Raw genomic sequence first — 20,077 nt, forward strand, 5'->3', positions numbered from 1 at the left:
GACAGACGCCAATTATCAGCGCCGGAGAAGACATCGCGAACGCTTCCTGGCCATCCAGTGTAGATGTCAGTGAAACTGTTGGGAAGACAACGTTGGAGAAACATGAACATTTTATTTGTACTGTATAATCTGCGGATTCTGACAGAAACCTGCAGCTATCCTTTGAAGCACCGCTCCTCTAAAACAGCAATAAGGATCATTATTAGGTTATCTACATTATTATGTAAATAACAAAATAACTTAAAGCAAAAATTGGGAAACGTAAAGTCCGAAGTCTTTATATTAAGGGCCATCAGTCAAACAATACTGTTGCTCTGGGTCTAAACAGAGCGCGTTGTGTGTGACGTCTTCTTTTGCGCATGCGGCCGCTTTGAGCGTTCACGCTAGAGCGCGTTTGCTGTCGCATTTTATCTGTAGTGTGAACGAGCAGACAAAAAATCGGATTTGATCAAAAAATCGGAATTGATCAAAAAATCGGAATTGATCATTAAGACCTGCAGAGTGAACGCAGCCTTAGAGTCTAATTTTTAATCTTGTGTGTGATGCTGCTTTTGGCCTCGTGCAACCTTGATCAGCCACCGGAGGGAAAAAACCCCAAAAGCTCGGCTTTGATTTAGTGAAATCATGATGCAGCTGTGACGCAGCTCTTTCAGTAAACACTTCCTGAAAGAATTTGAATCAAATGTGCTTCTTCCAAAAGCTACAGAAGCTTCTCGATGTTTAAAGAGAAACTTCAGATCACTAATCTAAAGTACAGTCCATGTATAAACCACATAGCACAGTGAAAGTTCAAAGTCTGTTTATTTTGAATGCCAAACATTCTCATCAAATTATTCAATCTCAGTCTGGGCAGCACTTCTCTGCTTTTGTATCGTAATGCACCGAATTCACCGGTAAACTTTAAGAAACATATTTTCTCCACCATCATTTTATTATGTTGATACAGTAACATAGAAACACATTCAGCCATGACTCTGACATTACGGAGCCCTGCGAGGGACACTGGAGTTGAAGATGTCTTTTTGAGAGATCAAAAGTTGAACTTTTTAGGTTCGTGCACTTGCAGGTCAGTGCTGAGACCTTTGAAACAACCACGTCTGGACTGGTAATCTGGCATACTGGGCATTTTCCCAGTGGGCTGACACACTTTTGGTCCAACTGGTCAATTGAATGGCTGCTGTGCACCAGCCTTCCAACACTGACAGCAGCCCATTGGTTCGTTTTCATTACTGACACTGTATTGCTCAACCCTACCTTTGCTGTGTGCTCAGGTTGGAAGAAGTGACGAAAAGGTGACGCTGAATCCACTTAAATTTACTTAACCCTCCGATTATATGATGATATGGGTGCCGAGTGCTCTGAGCTGCTTGAGGAGGTTATTTTGAATAGTGCGCATCACTATTTGGCCAACAAAGTGAGTAAAACCTGCAGATTTTTTCATTTGATGAGAATCAGTATTTACTTTTTGTGTTATCTCATAAAACAAAATACAGGATAATCATGTAGTTTTGTTTTTTACGACCCGCACTGAGCCAAACAGATATCTCTGGTACCTGATAGGACTGGTAAACAGCAACGAGCCAACAACGACTACAGCAGAGGTTGTTATATTCTCACGTTGGGGAATATAAAACCCATTTCAGATACACATTGTTTCATGACACACTGCTCACAGAGAAAGGATATTTTTGCTTCACCAACAAATCCTTTCTTTTGTAATTAACATGATATAATTGTCAAGGGGCCGCAAGCCTATCTATTTTTGTTACTACTCTCACTTTGGCCTCTTTCTGATAAATCTCACAGAATGTAAGTAGCTACAGGATATAAGAAACAAGAAGATGGTTTTTGGTGCCTTACTGGACTGCTTACCAAAGTCTGAAAGGCATTTAAGATGATTAACTTGCATTTTTATGCCTTGGGCTTGCTTCCTGAAAGAAAATTAGGAGTTGCACTTCTGTCAGATCAATTAAATTATGTTTTAGCCATTTTGGGCATTTGCCCATTTACATATTTAATCTTCCACACTTAACTTTTATGAACAAAATCTTTTCTTTTAGTATTCTTCAGTCCCTTTGGGTGAATGAGAACATACCAAAGTGAACTCACACATATTCACTGCAGCTGTTTGTTGATATGGACTACATGTAGTCCTGAAATTGTTGATTTAGGAGGAGATCATTTGAACTTTGTTTCCCTTAGTCGTCTCTGTCCTTTTATCCTTGTCTAACCATCAAGATCCAGCGTAACCCACCACGTCTTCTTGCTTTTTTTATGCGTTTTATGCGTGATGTGTGTTGCACTGCTATCACCTGGCTTCATTTAACTGCGGTTGCAGGCTGAGATCTATTTTATGCTTGTGTATTTACACAAAGTTTAATATTTTTACAGTGCAGGTGCTTGGAAACTAGATCTTATAACAAGGTGTGTCTAAATAAAGAAAATGAAATGATGGTATAGTGGATAAGATATATTCAGATCGTAGATGAGTCAGATGAGACATATTCACCTCTGGACTGTTTCCTGAGCAGCTGTTCGATCATTCAATAACTCTCACTGTGTCCATTTGCACTTGGAGCTCTGAAAAATATGCCCGATCACCTCTGCTCCAACAAATCTGTGATCCTACAACTTGAATTTTCTGTTTGATGGTGGGAAGAAGTCAGCAGATTTGGACATTGGTGCAGAAGAGTAAGAAATAATGAGGCATGTTATTGATGGCACTGCATCTTCTCAGTATCACTTGCTGCCACCACATCGTGCTATTGGTTAGAGCTTCCAGGATTATTATTGTTATTTACTGAAAAGCTGTTGAGCAACTTTAACCAAAGAAGTTGTCGTAGGATTTGTCAGTTACTATCAGAGCATTGTGAGAGAGACAGACCCAACACGCTCCCAGGCCTGTGGCTGCAAAGCTCGGTCAGTCATTTCTCATGGATTCATCTGTTTTGACACAGAGGTGTCCCAAATGGGAACAACCGAGAAGGAAAAAAAGTTTCTATAGCAGCCGTTAGTCACTCCTTTACTTCAGTGCTTTATGAGTTACCCAGTTATACATGAGAATAGCCTCTATTTCTCATGTATAACTGATCAATGGTGCCTACGAATTCTAAGTCAAGTAAAATATTTGGTTAAGTGATGCAACTGTATAATCTGAGTGCTAAAAACAGGCTGCTTTCCCCATCTTTATATAGATATACACTGCAGTGCTGGTGCAGAAAGATGTAGCACGTGGGCAACGACTTCAGATGATTAAACCTTTTGAGAAAATACTTTAGGGCACATGTGTCAAAGTCAAGGCCCGCGGGCCACATCCGGCCCGGCTTACATTTATATCCGGCCCGCGAGATCATTTTATATAGATGTACTATTATTGTTATGCATGACTCAGCGATATGAGGCGCTAATAATATACAAACTACAGATCCCATAATGCAGCGCTGCAGCCTCCTTGCTGAACGCTAGGCTAGCTGGGAACATTCCGTCAATCACGTCAAACTTCTGTTATTGCGAAGCTCGCCGCTCACAATGGTGGAGAGAAGAGATTCTGAAAGCAGAGCCTTTCAGCACCGGTGGGAGGCTGAATATATGTTTACTGCAAATCTCCTTCAATATCCTGAGAGACTCTCTTTTAACTTATCAGAAAGCTGCTAAAGAGGCCAAGTCCTCCTACATATCTAACCTGGTCAGCAGTAATGTCCATAAACCTCAGACTCTGTTTCGTGTTTTAAACTCCATTGTTGATCCTCATACGTCCACCTGCCTCACACCTTCTGCCACCCTCTGCAATGACTTTTTATATTTCTTTGTTAACAAGATTTCCTCCCTGCAGTCTGCCATTCCACCTCCACCTTTCAATCCCTGTGTTTCTCCCTCGTGCCAATCTGCCTTTAACCAGTTTGAGCTAATCTCTCTTTCTCAGCTGCATGAAACAGTCTGCAAGGTCAAGTCTACCAACTGTTCCACTGACGCTATCCCCTCTCGTCTTCTGAAGCAGGTCCTGGACTCAGTTGGACCTGTCCTTCTCGTCCTGATCAATGCCTGTCTCAGCTCTGGTTGTTTCCCAACACTTTTCAAGCATGCTGTTGTTCGACCTCTCCTTAAAAAGCCTAACCTGGATCCATCTATACTCTCTAATTATAGGCCCATCTCCAATCTGCCCTTTCTGTCCAAAGTACTGGAACGAGTTGTCCTCAGGCAGCTCCAGTCATTTTTAGACAACAACAGTCTCTATGAGAAGTTTTAGAGCTCGTCACAGCACTGAAACCGCCTTACTGAGAGTTTTTAATGATTTGCTTCTAACTGTAGACTCTGGTTGTGCTGCTGTCCTAGTAACCTTAGACCTGACAGCAGCCTTCGACACTGTTGATCACAACATACTGTTATCCCGCCTAGAACACTGTGTCGGTTTGAAAGGTACTGTTTTAAAGTTTTTCCAGTCCTACCTGGATAACAGGAGTTTTTCTGTTCACCTCGGTGAACTGTCATCTCCCAGAGCTCCTTTAACTTGTGGTGTACCTCAGGGGTCCATTCTAGGCCCCCTGCTGTTTGCTCTGTATTTGCTCCCTCTGGGCGATGTGCTGCGCAAACATAACGTGTCCTTCCACTCCTTTGCTGATGACATTCAGATCTACCTCCCTCTGAGGTTAGACTGTAAGGACTCTCTGCAGCCGTTATTCTCCTGTCTGTCTGACATTAAGACTTGGATGGCTCTTAACTTTCTACATCTAAATGAAAGTAAAACTGAAGTCATTGTGTTTGGGCTTCCTAAAGACCCCAACCTTTCCTTTGATTTTATGGGACCCCTAACTTCCGAATGTACTTCCTCCATTAAGAGCCTCGGTGTTACTTTTGACAGTGCTTTTAAATTTGATAAACAAATCAGCTCCGTAGTCAAGGGATCTTTTTATCATCTACGGATTTTAGCTAAAGTCAAGTCCTACCTGTGCAGGAACGATCTAGAAAGGGTGGTCCATGCTTTTATTACTTCACGGCTGGACTACTGTAACTCCCTTTATGCTGGTTTAGATCGTTCCTGTCTGCATCGCCTCCAACTGGTGCAGAACGCTGCTGCTCGCATGCTGACCGGCTCCAAAAAGAGAGACCACATCACTCCGGTCCTCTGCTCTCTCCACTGGCTCCCAGTTGCTTTTAGGATTGATTTTAAAATTTTACTGCTGGTTTTTAAGGTTCTTAACGGTACTGCACCTCCTTACCTGGCAGAGCTTCTTAGCATTTACCGCCCCAGGAGATCTTTGAGGTCAGCAGACCTGATGCTTTTAGATGTTCCCAGGTACAGATTAAAGACTAGGGGAGAGAGGGCTTTTGCTGTGGCTGCACCCAGACTGTGGAACAGTTTACCTCCTCACATCAGATTCTCCACAAGCCTAGGAACCTTTAAAACTGCTCTTAAAACTCACCTCTTCTCATTGGCTTTTAGCAAGGTTTAACTTATTGTTTTACCAGTGAGGTGTTTTATGTACTTGTGTTTTATTGTATTTTATATTTGTATTTTATTGTACAGCACTTTGGTCAGCCTCGGTTGTTTTTAAATGTGCTTTATAAATAAACTTGACTTGACTTGACAGACATGCTGGTAAACCCGTGTGTCTTATTAGTGGAGCTAATGTGGCTGTAATGAAGGAATTTAATTTAAGACGGCACTACGAGACAAAACGTCAGGATAAGCTGAAAAACCTAAACGCAGAAACTACAGGAAGTAGAAGAACTAAAGAAGAATCTGACATTTCAGCAGACGTTTGTCACCAGAGCAAAATCACAAAGTGAAGCTGTTGTGAAAGCAAGTTTTATCGTAGCAGAGGAGCCAAATCAGCCCGGTACCGCTCTGAAGAGCTGCAGGACGAAGCTGTGCGACGTCTTGTGTCCAGACAAAACGCAGAGTTTGTCAAATGTGAGCCTGAGCAGAAATACGATTGCTGATCGGGTTTGTGAGATGGCCACTGATTTAAGAACACAGTTGTGTGAAAGAAGCAAAAACTTTATTGCATAGTCAGCTGTGGATGAAAGTACAGACATGATGGACATTGCACAGCTGGCCATCTTCATCCGTGGAGAGGAAATACTGAACATTAAATCGATGCACGGGACTACGGAGCCCCGCAGGGGACATGGGAGAAAGAAAAATTAAGACTGACTTTTGCGAGATCTCGCAAAACAAACTCGAGATCTCGCAAAAGTTGAATTCCAACAATGGCGGCAGCTACTTAGTTGTAATATTACTCTTTCTGGGTCACAAAATACACTATTTTGAGGCGTGAATGTAGTTGTATAAACGTCAGATATCTGCTCGGTTTACAAGACATCAAATATTTGCAAAAGTGCTCCGACGTTTTCGGAGATGTATGAAACTTTTGCGAGATCTCGCAAAAGTCCGTCTTAATTTTTTTTCTCCCATGTCCCCTGCGGGGCTCCGTACGGGACAACGACAGGAAAATACATTTTTTAAAATGTATGTCAAAGTGTAACCGACATGAAACTGCCCTGGGACAAACTTGTTGGACTTACAACAGATGGAGCGCCGGTGCTGTGCGGTGAAAAAAGCGGACTAGTCAGCAGGATGCGAGTAAAGATGCAGGAGAAATGTACCGGTGAGTTAACAGCACATCACTGCATCACACGCCAGGAAAGGCTGTGTGGTAAAGTCCTAAAAATGGAGCATGTAATGATCACCGTAACGCAAACCGTAAATTTTACCTGAGCTAAAAGTTTAAATCACCGTCAATTTCAGTCTTTTATGTGGGAAATAGATTCAGAGTTTGCCGGCATTCCTTCATACAGAGGTCCGCTGGCTGAGATGGGGAAAAGTTCTCAACAGAGTTTTTGAGCTCAGCAAGGAAACCTGTCAGTTCATGGACATGTATGATGCGGTGAAGGCGTTTCACGTGAAGCTGTCACAAATGCACCAGTGCAACCTGCCTCACTTTCCCTGTTGCCGAGTAATGTTGAACCAAGTCAGCGGACTTTGCTGAGCTGCACCTGTGCAGATTCAGATGGAGCTGCAGTGTAATGATGCACTCAAGGCAAAGTACGACACTGAATGTCCCGCACAGTCTATTAGCTCCACCCCTGAAGCAACGCCCAGCTCCGTCTACGTGCGGCTCCAACCTTGTGTTTGCTGTCATTTACTTTTTCTGGGGTTTTGGCAGCATGTTCATATTTCTAACTTGCATAATTTTGACAGGATATATTTTTATGAAGAGCAAAATATTTAAAGCTAAAGTTTATTTTTTTAAGTTTATTTAATCTGGAATAATATTCCTGTCTGTTGTTATTCACATTTATGTTTAAAAAACATGTTTTAGTGTGTTCAATAAATGTTTATCTTGTTTGGCCCACGACCTAAAGTGTGCCTTGAGTTTGACACCCCTGCTTTAGGGCTTCATGTATTCCTAAGAGAGAGAAGAACATTTTTCACTATCACAGAGCATCTATCTCTGGATATTTCACATTCAACACGTTCGCACATCAAGACCATTTTGTCCTGCATATGTATGACTTAAAAACAATTAATAGCCAATCATTAAATTTCCATCTATATAGAATTTGCTTAAACTTCATTTCAACATGCATAAAGTCAAATGGAGCCATTACTGGATGGATACTGCATTGGCTAAGTGGGCACATGTACACTGTGTACAGGCTGCTTCCTTTAAATTAAAAGACTATTGAAGATTATAAAAATATTTTTGTATATTTGTGAATTAAATCATAATAATGACCATAAGTCAACTGCAAACTCAGAAGGACAGCAAACAGTATACTGAAGCATGAACTATCAGCAGATGTGCAACTACTGTAGTCTCCTGGGAACAATGTGAAGCTAATGCTGTTAGCCAAAATCCAATGCTAGCAACACCAGACTGGTTGCAGAGGATAGTTGATATAATTGTGGTCTTGTGTGAATATACTTTGTGTAGAAGATGCACATGAAGTACATAATGGATGCATGAATCTATTATTTTTAATGGAGTTCTTATCCTGAAGTTTAACCCTTATTTATCACCTAATAACACACGTGCAGCTAAATGTTCTCTCTCTGGCCTTTACATGAACAAGCCCACGTTACTATTCTGATCAAACACACAAGAAGCTGCAAAATCTCTTTATAATAATAACAAGAAAAGAAAAGAAGATTTATCAAAGAGTTTGCCACACTGCCACCAATACCTACATGATTCTGTTGTGGATGCTAAAAATGCATAAGAGGCTGATGAAAGAAACAGAAAGAAACACTTGTGCAGGTTCAAGTGGCCCAGATAAGAGCCTCAAGTGTCTTCCATCATACTGTAATTAACTGTTGTCAAAGTGATTAATCATGTGTCTACAGGGGTGGAGTGCAGGAGGTTGCCGGCATTTGTTGAGTTGATTTTGAGGCAGATAGACAATGTGTTTGCACTCCAGTTACTGCTGAAAGTTATAACTGCATCAAACATCCGGAAATACGTCTACTACAGCGGTCCCCAACCCCCGGGCCTCGGACTGGTACCGGTCCGTGAGTCGTTTGGTACCGGGCCGCGAGAGGTGAGGCTAAGGTGTGAAATGTGTGGTTTTGAGGGTTTTTATTGGTTTTCAGCATTATTTTGTTATCGTTTTTATCGTTAACTCTGTTTTCCTGGGTCTTTTCACGTGTGTTATGAATAAATCTTCTTTTTTTCGGTACCGGTACTAGTTTTATTTTGTTGTATTTATCCGCGACACCTTAAAGGTCGGTCCGTGAAAATATTGTCGAGTATAAACCGGTCCGTGTCGCAAAAAAGGTTGGAGACCGCTGGTCTACTAGACTGAGACGGCAGCATTGTAACCTGCTGTATGTAAGACAACGTGCACGCTTTGATTTGAGTGACAGGAATGAAGAAAAAGTACAAGAGTGATTTTCAAGCTTTTTGCTTTAAACTTGTACAAAGAAAAAAAAATATATTCTAATCTTACTTATTATTGTCTCTGTGAGGTAAAGCCTGTGCTCCCCAAGCGTCACAAATATCAGTATGGATGCTCATACTCTGAGGTAGTGAGGCTTGATAGTGAGAGATGATACAGCACAATCATAAAGCTATGCATTTCTTTGTTGTTGTTATTTACTGTAGGTGCTGAAAAAAGCCTGACAAGTGCAACTAGCAGAAAATAAAAGTTCTTCAGGCAAAGATCAGACGTTTTCTGTAGACCTTAAAAGAAGCACCGTTTGATAATTATATAATTATGCCGTCTTTTCAATATCAAGGACAAAAGAAACGTTGGAGTTTGCCCCCCACACCTTTCATAAAATTTGCTCTCCACCACAAAAAATGTGAAGCACAATGAAGTAAAGGTGAGAGGAATAATGTTGCTCCGGTAGAAATTCTGTCACTAGCAGATTTTTATATAACTCACGTTAACTGTGTTTTTTCTAAGCCTTTTTATGCCTGTCATCATTTCACTAAGCATTTGAAAAGAGGCCTGAAGAATAGCCAGTGGTTCGGTGCTGTGAGTGAGCACTACCGAAGGGCCAGAGGAGAACAAAGAGCCCACTGCCAATTTGATTATAATATCACACCTTTTCAGAGAGTTAATGTGGTGTCTCAGATGTCAGACTGCTCTCTTTCTCTCATTCTGTTCTCATCCTTTCCTCGCTTATCCCCATCATTTCTCTGTCTGTCTCTCTACCGCTCTGTTCTTCTCATCCTTTCTTTTCTCCCGGCTTTGTGGCCTTACTTGAGAGGCTTTGATAAAAAAATCCTTTCAAGGTAGAATGCGATGGCCTGAAATGTCATTCCCAGATCAGATGTTGCTGAAACGAGGCCCGTCATATCATTCGGTGCGCTCGACTTCATTAGTTCTTTGTTCGGTTTTACGTCAGCTTTCGTCGCTGCAATCGCTCAATGAAATCACCTGTGGGTTCCTAGTTTTTCTCCCACTTATGTTTTACAAAAAAAATTATACTGTACATAGAGAAGAAGACGGTGCCATTCTTCAAACGAATAAAGGAATTTCTCTCATTCTGGCGTCCATTCAGCAGAGGTTCAGCAGAGGTTTCATTTCTAAATAAAACTCAGCAGCTCTTGACAAAAATATATCTGCCTTTCAGTCAAACTGAACTAAAAATAAGACAAAACTGCTCATTAAACACTGAATTGTCTATTTAAAGACTCGTAGTAATTTATACAGCAGTTATTGGTTTACAGGATATGATCCCATGATTTTATGTTGCACTGCCAGGAGTGCAGTTTCCTACACATGAAGTTCATTGTTATGTTCTTTCTATATGTGCTAGTATTTGCTACGGCTAATATTAGCATAGTTTAGTTAGAAAAGGAGAATCGAGACTATAGGACTGCATGACAGAGACAGATAATTAATGATATGTAATGTACAAATAATATAAACCAATCACACAACGTGAGGAAATTTGCATTTGGTTCATTACTTGTAACAAGACTGTAGAATAGAATAGAATAGAGTAGAATAGACCTTTGTTAATCCCTTGGGGAGGTCCGATCAGGGAAATGATGGTTCTAGTAACACACTGCCATTCCTCCTTAAATACAAATGAGGAAAAACATACCAAGCAGATTCAAGTAGAAAATATGAGCTATTTGTGGGTTGAGCAGCAGAGTTGAGCATGTGGGTTGCACCCATGAAAATTTTGCCAAATTGCTTATTCTGCTACTGACTCTGAGCTTCTGGTAGCACAGGTGCTGACAATCAGGTGGCTGATTGGTATCTTATTAGCAGCACCTGTGAGCAGCGGCAACTTGGTGTCTGCTCTAAGCATATAATCCCTGACTGATCCAGGTAGGGCCTGTGCCAAAGGGCAACTTCAAGCTGGTTCTCTGCAAAGCCAGTTGCAGCATTATTTGGAGTGAGCCGTAGTACCAGAAACAAATGGATGTGCCCAAGTTTCATATAACGGGCAGCATTACATCAAAGAAATATTCAACCAAACACAAATGCCCTTATTTTTTATTAAGTTTGTTATAACATAGCTCAGCAAAACCCCATCGCTTTTTACACAGGCGGTTAGTGCAATTAACCACACGGCGACTCGACTTTGTAAAGTGAAATACCCAGGGGAAAAGTAACTTTTTTGATGGACTATGGCAGCGTTGCTGCTCAGAAGTTTAATTGAGTGTTTCCAGACGGATTAACAAGAGGCTGAAAAATTAAGAAGCTAACTGAGAGGAGTATCTCAATCAGCATGCTGTCAGTGGAAGTTTTCTGACACCTGGAGGGAAAATTCCCTTTCACTGTAACTCTCGCCCAGAGCGAATGTGAACATCTTTTCTTGGCTAGATCCTGCCAGGGAGTTTATAATTGAGTTGAGACTCAGGAAATACTCATTAAGACGTTGTCAGTCGCCAGAGGAGACCACGCTGAATGTGTTTAGACACCACTGAGACTGCAGGTATCCCAGAGCCTTGCTCTTCTCCAGCTGGAGGGCAAAAGTATACGTCTGTGCTCAGGTGTGGATGCGTCTGTGTGTTTTGAAGCCAGCATGTGTGTATTCACATGTGGTTGTGTGCAAGGGTTTAATAAACTCGCAGGTTCACGGAGCACCATCTGCCTGCTCGGCGTTCGATCGAACAGGAGCTGGTTGTGAGGGGCGGAGCTGGTTGTGAGGGGCGGAGCTGTCACCCACCATGTCTGACAAACTATTGATAGAAACACCTGTTTACTGTCTTGCCTTTGCACCCACAGTCGACCACGCAGCAGCTTCTTGAATGAATGGAGTTGATGTCTGGAGTCTGTACTGGCTTCTCGGCTGGTCATCTGCACACAAACCCACAGAGCATTCTCATTCCCAACGCGCAACATACCGACCATCTGTCACGGCCCGAGGCGTGACATAGTAGCGCCAGAGGTACCCTTCCACGTCCTTATGAGACGCTCTGGATTGTTAAAAGCTTTGCAGCTTTCTAATGTAGCCCTAACCTTAGCCATAACCTGACATTCATAGAACCCGCTCTTACGCCTTGGACCACGTAACATACAGACGATTTGTCACATAGCGTCGGCATGTCACGTGTTGGGATGAGAACGTGTTGAAACCCAATATAAAATTTAGCATTTACATGTTTTATTTTTAATGTTTTAGAGTACGTAGTCATCCCAGACATTTAAATGTTCAACACTGAACATTGTTTTTAAAATCAATACAAGTTTGAAACAAAAACGTGTTTTTCACGCTGTCTGATGTAGGAAATGTGGGAAATATGGCACTGATAAGAATTAATAAGCATCACTAATCAAAAATACGTGTTGTCTTTATGGGAAAAATTAGCATAAGGCAGAAATAACCATTTAAATTATCCTGTGATATAATCTAAGAGTGGAATCGGATTAAAATTTAATAGTTTATCTTTATAATAAGTGTAGTGTGTGTATATAATAGCTTTAAGAAAGAATAGAAATAATAATAGGAAATAATTTAATGAGGCACGTGTACAACATATGATGTACAAAATTTAAGGGGAAAGCTCTATATGTATAAAAAAGTATTGATTGTTGCAACATACTAAAACACAAAAAGTTAAGATGGTGTGAAAGCTGTTGATATAAACATATAATAATAAAATAGAATTGATGACTTTAAAAGCTGATTTTTCTGGAAAAAACTGTAACATGTGAATAAATGTGAATAAGTAGTAGCTGCCACCGTTCACCTGCTGCACGCGGCAAATTAATTTGTTTAGTTTAGAATTGGCAGAAATAAATTTTGACCTTGTTGTGCTGAAATCTACTTCTAATAAGAGGTGCTGTGATCTTCTCGCACTCAAGGATCATAAAATGCATCCCTCCGTGCTTTGGTGGCCTCCTTCAACAGGGTCATTTAAGTCAGGCAGTTGGGTGAACGGCCTTTTTGATGATATGCGTGCGTGTGTCAGATTTGCTATTTAGCTCAGTCTGCAGTTCCTCATGCTAAATTCAGGTTGAAGCGATAATTAAAATGAGCCTGAAGGTGTGTAGCCAATGATCTCTCCCTGCCTGTCTCATGAAATTGATTAGAGCAATATCTCCAATGAACAGGCAAAGGTACACATACATGCACACACTGACAACTGCTGCTGCCACTCAGTTTGACAGTGAGCAGAGCACAGGAGGTGTGTGTGTGTGTGTGTGTGTGTGTAGGCTGGGTAATATCAGGTCACAGGCCTTTGTCCATAAACAATAGCTTTCTCACTAACAACATTTAAAGATCAGGGGCACGATCAGATACATAGGTGGTTAAAGGATATTAAGATTATTAATGCAACTGGAGAGAATGTGTCAGACAGTTTATTAGGTACAACAGTACTAGTTTGGACCCCCTTTTGCATTCAGAACTGCTACACGTCAGCAGTCCTCTCCTGGGATCAGTTAACTGTGGAGGAAACTTATTGTCATGTTGAAGAAACCAGTATGAGATCATGTGAGCTTTGTGACAGGGTTCATTATGCTGCTGGAAGCATCCGTCAGAGGATGGGAGCACTGTAGCCCATCCACCTCATGGTCCGATATGTTACGCTTTCAGAGATGCTCTTCTCCAAACCTTAGTTGGTTGTAATAGCAGGTTATGTGAGTTACTTCTGCATTCCTATCAACTCAAACCAGCCATTCTGCTCTGACGTCTGACACAAGGCATTTAAACCCAGAGAGCTGCCACTCGCTGGATATTTGTCTCTTTTTCTGACCGTTCCCTATAAACAGTAGAGGTGGCAGCAGTTTCTGAAATAGCCAGAGCAGCCCACCTGGCACCGACGGCAACGCCACATCCAACTTAAATCACCTTTGGGATTCTCAGTTTGAACTTTAACAGGATGAACTGAACGTGTCGAAAAACGAAAAGATACGAAAAGATACAAAATAGATACAAAATAGCAAATATTGGGACAGTTACATAATTTGCGTCTAAGTACGTTCCAGGGTGTCCATCCATCCGTTTCTGTACCGGGCACAGTGAGAAGTCTGAGGTGACTCTACAGTGCAGGATCGCTCCACCAGCGTTTTCACTCAGACAGATGGATGAAGTTTATTAAGCATGTGACAGTTAACACCTCCAGTGGAGCAAAAACACTGCAGCGAATAAGTAAATGTTGGCTTTACCAGCCCCTTCTCCCTGCTATTTATACACTGCAGTTAACATTTCTATTAGACGTTATTTCAATGAATTATTGTTGCTGCTCTGATCATTATGAGTGTCACTCCCCCTCGCTCTATCTATAAGCTATATTTCCCCAATTATTGTATAGATTGAAGATGCTGGCAGGTCACAAATGGATTAAATGTCTTATTCTGGTTTATTTTCAGGAGGTCTGCTTTATAACCAAGGCCACAGCCATCTCGCTAGCTTGTGAAGGACTTAATTAGAGTTTTAAGGCTGAATTAAAGTGCATTCAGTTTGGGGTTTAATCATCGACTCATTCTTTAAACTACAACATCTAATCAACAAAAATAGCCAGAAACGCTGGAGTGGAGACTCTAAAAGCAAGGCAACACTTCAAACACAGTGTGAAGTATAATTTCACTAATGAGAGGGACAAAAATAGTCTTTTCACGAAGTCTGACGGCTGAGAGCACGGTGGAGGATGCACGAAAAAACATAATGTGTGCTCTTGACCTTTCATTAGAGATGCAGCGAGTGTTTACTGGAGCTTTAACACTTGTGTTTGAGCAGGAAGGTGCATATACAGTGATGTTAAAATTGGCTCCTCGTTAACCTCATGGTGTTATTACTCACAGTTCCTTGAATATTCAGGTAGAGGTAGGTATAGATTGTCAACAACATTCTTATATCTTCTGCATACTTCTGAACATTTTTCTCTGTCTCACTGTGTCTTTTCTTTCCAGACCCTGCCAACCACAACATACGAGTTAGAGATTATGGCCAAGGACATGGCAGGAAGTGAGGTGGGCCTAACGGGAACAACCACTGCTACCATTACCATAACAGATAAGAACGACCATGCCCCAGAGTTCACACATCCGCTGGTGAGAAACTTCCTTTTTCGCTCTCTGCTTTTTCTTAATGCTCGCTTAGGTTGTTTTTGTCTGCTATGTGAGGTCACTTGTCTCCTGCGTGCAGTTTCCCACCAGAAAAGTCGAAGATTACTGTGGCTAATAAAGGAACTGCGTCTTTAAGACATTAGGACATCATAATAGTACAGATACATCCCAGTGGCATCTCGCTCTGTTATGGAGACAATAAGTTATGACAATAATAACTGTGACACTTCAAATATAAACATTCAAACAACACCTCAGATTTTTCAAAGTGAAGTAATAGATTACTGCATAAAGTATTTGTGCTTGTAACTGTACAACAGTCAGAATAATGCATATTTAGTTATATAGTGTGAAAACAGAATTTGTTTTCCTTTTCAAGTATTTGTGATCTGCAACGTTAGAATGTTGACAGTAAGGTTGTTGTAGTTAGAGCAGGGCGATATGACCAAAAATATTTATCACCATATACATTTGAAAATTTGCAATAACGATATAACTGACGATATAATTGACACGAGACAAAATACTTTACAACTCCACAACTTTATTAGTGCAAAAAATCAATGTATTTTCACTTAAACAAGCAGCTGTTTTATGTGCATTAAAGTTATATAAAAATTTAACAGTGCAAATGCAAATTCCTCGCTGACAGTTTAACAGAAAGGCATTTCCAGTGGAAACTGGCCGACATATCCTCAGCATAACCATGTATAATATCCACAAAACTTAAAAAGAGGTCATACACACACAATACGGTAATATTATGTTGAAGCACAGTACGTATCACTCCACGAGGCTCCGCCTACGATAGCCGTAATGCGGTGCGGCTTCGTAGCTTAGCAAAGTCGTACTGAAACATTTGACAGATTTTCGAGCGCCGTGTACATAAAATCGTTTCGAGGTCAGTAAACACAACCAGAATTCATACATAAGGCACACGGGATTATAAGGGGCTCTGTCGACTTTCAGAAAAATCAAAGGATTGATTTTAAGTGTGCCGTATTTTCCAAACAACACGGTAATAACGACGGACCGCTAGCATGCTCTACCAAAAATAGTGCTTTGTTGTGTATCTGACGGACGAAAGCTAAACCAGTTCCACCACTGAAGTTGCAGCATTTTTACAAACCAGTTCTGGTTCATCCGTTTCATTCAACAATCCGCTTTCGCCCTCCTCATTCTGCGTCACCGCCGTGCTTTTTCCGCCTTGTGCGTATGTAAACAAAGGCACTGCGCACACGCGTTTTACCCATATTCTATTGCGATATTTCATTTTCTTATCGTTGCCCAACATTATACCGGTATTACTGTGAACGGTATGATATAGCCCAGCCCTAGTTGTAATACCACAATTTAAAACACACCCATACCCAGGAAAATACTGATGCTTGATATTGTTTTGAGCGCCAAGAAGCTAAACTTAAAATAAATATTATTATGTCTTTATAAGCTTATTGGTTCTCTGAAGTTGGGACTCCACGGTAGTCCCAGTTTCTCATGTGAACCCTTGGGTGCTTTAGACATGCATAAACACATCGTAGACCTAGTTGAACCTGATACACTGACGGCCAGAATGAACAACATAAACCAGCCGCATCATACATCGTCTTATTTTTTGATATTTTCAATTTTGCATTCAGTAAAATTGTGCTTCTTCTTTGCTGTTTTTCCGTGCTCTGTGCCCTGTGGCAGAGACTGAGCCTGAACTCTTGGTAATGTAGTAATCAAGGTTTTTTAAGGCAATGGTTTATGCAGAGTTGCCCTTTGCAATGACTTGACAGATGGACTTTGTTTATGGAGACATACACTGGTGCTACACTCAGTTGCTTCTACACATACTTCATGTACATGTTTGTTCACCCAGCTCATGAACTTGTCTGAGTCAGTGTGACCTTTCGTTTTCTCATATGAAGATATTTCATCCTTCTCTTCAAAAGGTAAAGTTCAAGAAAACCCCGAACAGATGGCAGAAGGTGTGGGTGTGTGATGCAGGTGCAGAGGCCGCATAAGGAAACCACTGAGCAGGAGGGGCAGCATTCCTTCTTTTGAATGAACTGGACTGTTGAGTTAAAAATCAGCAGAAAGTTAGTCAGGAAATAACATAAAACACATAAAATAACCGTAAAATGGTTTAACAGTCGGCGAGAGAGTGTCCTGTAGTACGCCCTCCACATGAATTTGTTATGAGTTGCCCCCTCGGTTGTTTTGCTGCCTTCATGCCTCCCGTTCACCTCTGGAGCTGCAAAAACACGGAGAAAGAATGAGGTCCACTAGATAAAGACCCACCTTCCACCTTAAGGTGCAGTTCCAACACTGAGTTGTGTGTTTTTTAATAGAAATGACCACAGCTGTTGTCAGGTTTTAAGACACATAAAACTTTTGCCCTAACCAAACCTCCCGCAGCCCTCCCATGATACATCGAGGTGTCAGGGGAGCTTGTAAGGGGCGCAGCTCAGACGTGAAATGTTACAGCTCAGAGGGCTCGGCAGGGCCACGCAGAGTGCACCGTGTCCGTGTCCCAGTTAATGTTCTCATTCCTCACTGGGAAGAGATATGTTTAATGCCACGGAGAAATTGAGCTTTTATAAAACAAGTGTTTGAGGACGTTAAGCTCCCTGTGTAAATCCTTTACCCTGCTCTCTCCCTGACCGCTTCTCAACCTGCCCATGAATCATCTACGACTCCTCGAATGAACGCCATCATATTGTGAGCGTGCGCTGGTGCTAAGCCTGTGTCAGCAGCTGCTCTCGAGCTTTCACCATATAAATAATTCAGCTAAATATTCAAGGCTTTTCATAGGACTTTGTGCAGGCCCTCCTTAAGAAGACTCGAGTTGTCTGTTTCTGGTGACACCCCCTCCTGTAGACCACGTGTAAGCTTTAAAAGCTCCTTTTCCAGCTTATGAGCAGAACTCACACAGCGAAAGATGGAGAACAGGATGAAAAGATGAGTAAAAAAAAGAGAATTTTACTCATAGACATAAGTAGAGGCAAGAAAAGGAGAAGAAATCACATTTTCAGGAGACGTCATGCTGTTATTATTCATTAAATGCACTGTTGCTGGATTTTTTTTGAGTTGACATTTTGTATGAATTCAGCAACATAATCCCCACGCAGGGAGCCTCTGCATTTTCTCAGACGTACCTACCACAGCTCTACGCAGAGAGACAACCATCAGAAAGTTTAGCTTCAGACCAGCACTCGTCTACTTGGATCAACCGAACGGAGACTCTGTTTTCCTTTTCCTCTGTAATTTGTAAAAAAGGCGGGTGAAAAGAGCTTTCACTGGGTTCTGTGCAGGCCTGCGAAAAGCTAAGTACATCCATAGGAATGAATAAGATGAGGCCAAGTGCTGCTAATCAAATGCATTTTAACTGAGCAATTATCAGAGGAGGGGATGTCACAGCAAAGTCAGCCCCTTTTCAGACTGTGCAGTGCTCAGAGCTCAGTTAGCATGTAAATGTTAACGTTCTCCCTGTAAAACAAGTGTGGCTTGTTTGGAAGGATATCCAGTAGAAATCACATGACTTTGGACATGCAAGACCAAAAGGGGAACATTTGTCCACAACGCACCACGCTATGTTTGGCAAAACACAAAGAGAACACATCAGCACTCAGACATCGAATACCAGCTGTCGAGTGGTGGACGGGGATGATCTGGGCTTGTTTTTGTAGCAACAGGGCACCTTGCAGTCATTCAGTCTACCATGGAAATCTATTCTAGAGCCAAATGTGAGGCCATCTGTGCGACAGCTAAAGCTTCAAGTCCAGACAAATGCTGTGGCAAAACCTTAGGAGAGCTTCCCATAAACAAATAGCCACAAGTTTGATCAAATAAAGCTACGCTGAAAAGACGAGCGGGATCGAATAGCTTCACAATGATGTGAGAGATGATGTGAGAGATGATGTGAGAGAGCGATGAACTCATATAGAAAACAATCACTTCCAGTTATTGCTTTTAGTTGTGTAGTTAGTTTTTCACAGTAGTCGTTCTGTTTCACTTACACTTCACATAAACAAACAATGGAAATGAGCAAATATCACGTTTATGCTTTGAAATGGGATAGAGGTCAGTTACTGTGTTTCTCACATTAGCTGCTGATGCTACAGGCACGTACATCACAGCTGTAAAACTAAAGCACTTGTATCTGGTACCTTGGCTATGACAGCCATTCAGGATATAATCCTTATTCATATCTGATGTCACATCTGAGGCTAAATCAAAATGTAAATTAAATGCATTTAAATAGCACGATACTGCAGCTACTGTTGATAAATATCCTTTTTAGTGGATACAAAAACTATATTAAAACATAGCTCAGAACAGATTTTCATGTTATTTTAACACCGACACCTAACTTCTTCTAGTGCAGGAGATAATTGGAACAATCTTTCAAAAGTGGATAAAAGCACTGAAATGTGTGAATTTGTCGCTCTGGAGTCATGAATTTGAAAAACAAAATACTTTTAGACACTTGAATTTTCTTTTTTTTTCCAACTTATGAAAAATGTATTTTACTCCCAAATCTAATCAGTGGATCAAAATTGGAGATTTTTGAGTTGTTTCTGACTTTGTGGACGTCAGATTTACTACTTAAGAACGTCTTCATAGCTTCTTTTACTGGTTTTTAATGGAAACACCAGATAATTGCAAAGTCCATTTATTATTTAGGAATACTGAGAGGGGATTTAAAGTTATTTCCATGTTTTGCCACAAAATGAAAACAGGTCCAAGTCACAGCACACGACTGTGCAGGTTGAGGCAGCATCCTTTTTATCACTTTGATAACACTTTGATAACTGTGACTCATATCACTATATTTGAGCTTCCACTGCCAATTAATTCCTGTGTGTTTAAGTGAATTTCATGTTTTCCCAGGATGCAACTTCACCTACAGGACACACTGAATATGCTCACACAAAGACAGATGATCATTTACACTTAAACCCGCAGTGTGAGTGTAAATGATTATCACTGTTATCATTTCATACAGTTTTAATTCGGATTCCTCTTGCTGCAGTCTCACTAATCCACTCGCCAACCCACCAGCCCCTCACGGAGCCCCACTACAAATCCTTAGCCAGCTTGAATAAGCAGCTTC

At 41.2% G+C, this 20,077-nt stretch overlaps 1 protein-coding gene across 1 annotated transcript in view; it reads left to right on the top strand.

Moving 5' to 3' along the window:
- cdh13 (cadherin 13, H-cadherin (heart)) overlaps positions 1–20,077 on the top strand; it is a 396,226-nt gene that overhangs the window by 308,933 nt on the left and 67,216 nt on the right. The window contains exon 9 of the mRNA XM_084932749.1: positions 14,821–14,961. Coding sequence (XP_084788875.1) covers positions 14,821–14,961 — 141 coding nt within the window. The remainder of the gene's footprint in view (positions 1–14,820; positions 14,962–20,077) is intronic.

This window comes from Perissodus microlepis, chromosome 7 (genome assembly GCF_051167445.1).
Source record: "Perissodus microlepis isolate ML-2025 ecotype Zambia chromosome 7, ASM5116744v1, whole genome shotgun sequence".
Classification (NCBI taxonomy): Eukaryota; Metazoa; Chordata; class Actinopteri; order Cichliformes; family Cichlidae; genus Perissodus; species Perissodus microlepis.